The 6525-nt window shown below is 38.0% G+C and overlaps 1 protein-coding gene across 6 annotated transcripts in view; it reads left to right on the top strand.

Moving 5' to 3' along the window:
- Window positions 1–1261: 1261 nt before the first annotated feature.
- The window catches only part of rec114 (REC114 meiotic recombination protein), a 50053-nt gene continuing 44789 nt past the window's right edge, over window positions 1262–6525 (top strand). For all 6 annotated transcript variants that reach the window (XM_032522070.1, XM_032522078.1, XM_032522101.1 and 3 more), the window contains exon 1: window positions 1262–1490. In XM_032522070.1, coding sequence (XP_032377961.1) covers window positions 1275–1490 — 216 coding nt within the window. In that variant the 5' untranslated portion in view covers window positions 1262–1274. The remainder of the gene's footprint in view (window positions 1491–6525) is intronic.

Here is a 6525-nt window from a genome sequence, read left to right as displayed (position 1 = left end):
ATGTTTGTTGTAAAATTCTTTGAACACCATTATACCTTTTTCTTACTAAATCTTCTGTCTTATGTCCTACCTGTGCTGTGTCTCTCAAGTTAGCAGCTGAGTCTGGGAAGACAAAATTCAGAGGCAAGATGTTGACTAGCAAACTCCACTGAGCTAGACATGGCAGAGATCTAACAAAGCTGGATATTAGCTTTTTGCAGATATAAAATAATAATAATAATAAGTTAGTTAGTTAAACCAGCAACGGAAACATTTTAGGAGAGTAATGAAATAAAATCAGAGACATTCCACCACTGTGGGTCTTAAACATAAATTCAAAGTAAACCAACCATAATTCATTTGACAAAAAGTAACCACGGTTTGCAGACACTCAAATACTTCTCATTCAGCTGGAAACAAAACATTTAATTTCCCCAAGTTACTGAAACCAAGCAACGATAAGTTAGACAAATATCAATTTACTTTAGCACCAGTTTCAAGGTAGTACAGTACCAAAAACTGAACCTGGTACTAAAATATCATGGTGATTGGTCATGGAAGGAAATCTCTATAAGAAGCACAAACTGGGGTTAGTTACCATAGTATGGCCAGTATGAGCTGTCCAAGTCACAGCAGCCATTTTATAGTGGGGAAAGAACATACAGTAACCCCACATGGGTTACTACTACACCAAATGTGGCCAGTTGATGAAGATGACAACATGATACTGTTGAAAGCTCAAAAAGCTAGTAAGTGGACCTTTCATTTTGTAACACAGGCTACACAACTATTTGAAATTTTAAAACCTTTCCTGCAAAACCACATATAAATATATACATATAGGCCTAATGTATATTTTTAAATATAATACAATACAAACATTGTGTGAGAGTATGTTGCCTACATAATATGCGTGTACTACTGTCAAATGTATTTCAAAAGGCTGTGTGCATTCTACACATAAAACTACCTATAAAATCCTAGGCCTACATATACTGCATTGACTTCAACAGTATTTTTATACATCCATGTAAACGAAATAGAGTTTATATTTGCTCATTTTTGAGAATTGCAAATAAATAAAAAGAGCTGTTAATTGTTAAAATAGAGAACAAAGACATGCAGTGTATCCATCTGTATATCCATCGATCTATCAATCCATTGCTTGGTATGCTAAGGAATATAATCATTTTGTACGCATTTCTAGAGTAGTCTATGGGTAAAACCATAGATAGACCGTTAATATTAACGGTCTATGGGTAAAACCATAGACAGACCGTTAATATTAACGGTCTATGGGTAAAACAGGCGTGTGCTTGCGCCGCGCGCAAACACTTGACGCAACCAGTCTACTCACGCTAGCTAGTTTGTTTGCACCCCAGGCGTTGGTTAGCCACAAACATATTAAAAAAGAATTAGCTAACTTGCTGGAAATGGCCACCAGTCAGGCATGGAGGTTAAAACGCTATGGGCGTTTCGTTCCAGGCTCTACAGTGGAAAAGACTTGGAAGGTAACTTAACTGACATTTATTGACAAGTTATTAAACTGCGTCATGCTAGCTAGCTAACGTTAGTTTTCCTAAGCTACCGTTAGCGTCTCGTTGCATAGTCTTGACAATAGCTGCCTTTATTCCCAATCAACTATTGTTTGACCGTTACCATGTCTTGGCTTAATATGACATAATTGTGAACACACAGACGAATTCAGACTCGCTTCATATATGTAGTTGATTACTTTGGACCTAACCTGTTGCCTGCACGCCCAGTCTGTGCCTCTGATGTGTCACAAACGTTTCCCCAGTCACCGCTAGAGCTACGGTTTTTGTGTGTTTGTAATTTGCTGAAATCATGAACTGCTGGTGTCATTTCAAAAACCCAGAAGATTGTTTAACAACCTAACCACAGTTTTAAAGGTATTTTAATCATCCTCTTAAACTAACATGTTCTGTCTGCTGCACAATACAAGTGCTTTTAACTAGTCGTTTAAGGATTGTAGCCCAGCGTCACACCTATCGTTGTACACTGCAAACTAAAAACGTGTTATTAATATTTATATTATTATTATGGTGCAACAAATTAATTGTTTTACAAAACAAAGTATTTACCCATTTACATTGGCTCATGATGTCTTTCATTGTTCTTGACTTGTCATGCCCAATGCAGTGATACTGTTTACTTGGGTAAACTCCACTAAACTCTTTTTGGTGAATATCTTTTTTAGCAAATAATTATCCTACCTTTAACACAAACTAAATCACCTGATTAATACAACTTAATCACAACATCAAAGCTGCTGTCAGCCAGGCTAAAGCTAAAAAGTTAGCCTAAAGAAACAGGAGCGTGCCTATGTTCCCACATTTCTAAGATTTTGTTTTTTTTCACTGAAAATTAGGCCCTATATTTCTACAGCCCTATGTTCCCACATTTCCTTTTTCTTAAATTTGTATCAGGTTGTATCCCCCTTTCTCCCAATTTGGGGTTAGGGGTTAAACCTAACCATAAACATAATTTTAAGAAAACAACCTTAGAAATGTAGGAACATAGGGCCTAATTGTCAGTAAAAAGAATAGGTAAACATAGATCTGTGTGGACATAGGGCTGACCCCAAACAAACAATGGGTCTATCCCAACTAACATTACGGTTCGGAGCCGCAAAGCTTGATACGTAAAACTAATTTACAACAGAAGTCTGTGTCTGATATAAAATAATTTACACTGATTTAAATGTTCTGGGATACACAGTTTGTTGCTAGACTTACAGGTCTGCATGCACAACAAACCACCTATCACAGTCAATGTTGATCAATTTATCAAATAACCAAAGCAGGCCCTGCTAACCGACCGCAACCTGAAAATTAGAGAAAGCAACATGCATGCATTATTAATATTCACTTTAGCCTGGATTGATAGTATTAATATGGATACAATGGCGTCATGTCAATCAACCAGTGTATTTAACTACTTAATTTCCCTCTCCAAAATCACTTCAGAAGAATAGTCAAAGCGCTTACTTGCTTTGGTGTTTTTGAAGCCTTAAAGTTAAAAAAAGAATGGTTCACATAAGAAAAGTTCCTTTTTCATTTTTTATTATCTATGCAGATGCAGCCTACAAAATCAGTAGTCAAGAATTATTTATTATTTCCAAATAGTTATTTATTTCATCTTGTAAAAATGTCTTTTTTTCATATTGCAATATTCACCAAAGGAAAAAAGATATCGCAATGTCAGTTTTTTTTCCAAGATTGTGCAGCCTTACTGTCTCTAATTAATACTGCAAATGACCTCTGGTTGAGTTCAGATTTAAAGTGAAGTAAGCAGAAATACGTTTTAGGATGTTACCATTTCGCTGTACAAGTAGATATTTCTTCTCTGTTTCTTCTGTAATGAGTTAATGATTAAGTGTTTAAAATGGGAAACATGGGAAAACCATACCCACCATGTTGTCAGAGCTCATATTGAAGACTTGGAAATGCTTATTTTGCCTGGACAAGAATAAGATAACTAAATGTGATAGTACGGTAATTAGGGTTGGGCGATAGGGAGAAAATCAGATACTGTAATTCTTCAAATAAAAGCCGGGGCCTTTATTTACCTGAACCACTGAAGGTACCCTGCTTTTATTTGAAGCAGGCTTCTGTTAGAGGCAGGCCTTTAATTCTAATTCCATCTTTTTAAATATAATTGTTTTAAATAAACCGTTTTAACTGCTTTAACTTGCACAACTGCTGTGTGGAAAAGTTGTGAAGGTCTTTATTACCTGCTAATGTCACGCACAAAGATGTTCCAATACCGATACCAGTATTGGTATCGCCTCCGATACTGCCTAAAATGCTGGTATCGGTATCGGGAAGTACTGAAGTTAATGGACCAATCTGATACCACGTCAAAAAAAAAACTTGAAGAAAATCTACATTAGTTTATTTATGTTCTTTTTCCGTTATAACTGACTGTCAAACTGGATGATAAAAGAAAGCTCTGTGGCATTCATTGTTTGTTTTTGTTCATGTTTCACAAAGAGTTTAACCTGAGCCAGAGCGACAAAAAAGAAATCAAATCAGATCCATACAGGGATAGTAGTATACAGCTGTTAAAACATAATAAAATATATAACACACTGGTATCGGATCAGTACTCGATATCGGCCAATACGCAAGTTCAGATATCAGAATTGGTATCCGAGAGCAAAAAAAGGTATCGGATCATCTTTAGTCACGCATAATCAGGTGTTCTAATATTTACACTTGGCAAATTTTATTATTTATTTATTTCTAGATTCATATTTTTCCCTCACTTTGTTATTCATCCTCAACTTGCCATCTGTGTTGATTTTCAGCCGTGAGACTGATGATGAGAGACTGATGATCAGAGACTGGATGACCACTCTCGGTTCCTTTGCGTAGTCACTTGTCAGCGTGTGTGGGGAGGTGGGACTCCTGGCGTAGCATACCACAGAGTGCAGCAAAAGAGGAGAAAACGCTAGTTGAGAGTTGGAGGGGAAAAAAGAAAGAAAGATGGAGTTGGTTTCAAAGCCAAACGCGACAGCTGCAGTGTGGGAGCACTTCGGATTCATATCGAATAATCATGGTGAACCACTTAACCTGAGCGAGCCGGTATGTCACATTTGTTGTCAAACAGTAGCATCTAAACACGACAACACAGAAAAAATGCATATGCACCTAAAACACAATCTTCCGGTGCAATTTTCTGAGAGAACACATGGGCTGTCTCCGTCTTCCCGACAGTAAACAATCACTAGGGTTGTTAGTCAACAAAAATTACAAACAGGACAGTGCAAAACGGTGTGCACTCACAGACCGTGTGGTTTGCTTTATTACTAAAGAGATGCTGCCCTTTAGTATCATCGAAGAATGCCCGCTCTCTCTCGCTCTCTCGTCCTTGATACACACCCTGCTGTGGACATAGACTGCAATTCACTTTTCCATTATTTGAACAAAGCTTTATGCTGGAGAAATTATTTTTAAAAAGCTTTTTTGCATATGGCCTGGTCAGGCATCTGCTTCATCTCTTTGGCACTCTTTATGTTTGAGCCTAATGTTCAATATTTTTCGAAGTGCACTTTTTTTTTACATCGATTTTATATTTTGTTTTGGTTGTGTGTGTGGTTTTTAATTTTAATGTAATTTATTGTTTTTGTGTTTGGTTTTTATTCCATTGCATTTTTTTAACAGCGACTGAGAGTCCACAACAATATTATTGTTTATAGCAATCATTCCTGGAACAATTTATCATCCAGCAAAATGTATTATCGTGACAGGCCTTGGTGTGTGTTGTAACACATTTAGGAAGTGTTTATTTGAAGGATTGTGGCTTTGTCTTTCATTAACAGCTTCTGACTCTAGATGGCAAGCTGGAGCTGCATGTTTAGCGTGAAGGCAGGGATGGATGGCTGTGTAACTGTGTAATTCCTTGCTCATGGACTGTCTGATTTACCATAGTCTCGCATTACCAAACCTATCTCCACAGCGCTGGGATAATGTATGGCTGCACCACATTTTAGGATAGGAGAAAACATGCTCTGGGTTGTTTCGGCTTGGGCGGCGCTAAGCTCTGGATGCTAATGAAGTTAACTGTTTAAAGTAACGTAAGCTGTTTTAATTAGCATGCTTAAACATAATTTGTTATCATATTAACTAGGGCTGCACAATTAATCAAATTTTAATCGTGATCACGATTTTGACTTCCCACGATCAAATTTGCGTGATCGAGCGTTTATTTATTTTTTTAAAGCGTAATTTCATAGAACACTGAGTTTTTTTGCAAAGCGCATCTACCTCTCCGTAAACCACTGGCTGATCATGAGCCAGTCAGTTGTTCCCTGCACCGCCCAGCTTAGTTTCTAGATAGAGAAAATCCCAGAGGACAGAGTAACATGAGGAAAATTCAACAGATGCAGTCGGTTATACGTCGGTCTCAAGGTTTACCAGTTTACTAGTAAACGCAACATTTTGTCCCGTCTGTGTTATTTTTCAGACAACAGCAGTGACCAGTGCTATTCGGTGCTAGTTAGCGTCTGTTAGCTATTAGCTCCTCTAGGACGCACCGGTGCTAATGTCCTCGCATCCGCTGCAATGTTGTTATATGGATATGGTTTAATTTTCCGTTACATGGCCCATTTCTTCTGTAAAGCTGTGCCTGTGTTTGGATCTCTCCTCTACTCTCTCTCTTCTTACTCTCCGCGCAGCCCCGCCACACAGCGGCGCCACTCCACACTTCTGACATTTGTTTACAGTTTAAATTTTTTATTAACACAGCTGTATATTGTTAAATATGAGGGGCAAACCTGTATTGGTACCAGTGTTTCCGCTGGTAACTGCTATCGCGGCCGCCACGGCGAAGAACACAGAAGAAGTTATTGAATGCAACTAACTTCAGTTCATAGAGTAACAGCGTGTGAGACGGAGCCCGCTGGACCTGGGCAAGTAATGTGACCCATGGCAAGAATATCATAGTTCATAAAAATGCAGCGTAGTGACGATACAGACATTTCGAACACACAATGTGTGTATCCGCCATTCGACCCGTGCT

This window comes from Etheostoma spectabile, chromosome 1 (assembly GCF_008692095.1).
Source record: "Etheostoma spectabile isolate EspeVRDwgs_2016 chromosome 1, UIUC_Espe_1.0, whole genome shotgun sequence".
NCBI classification, from domain to species: Eukaryota; Metazoa; Chordata; class Actinopteri; order Perciformes; family Percidae; genus Etheostoma; species Etheostoma spectabile.
This window is presented reverse-complemented; position numbering and strand designations above follow the sequence as displayed.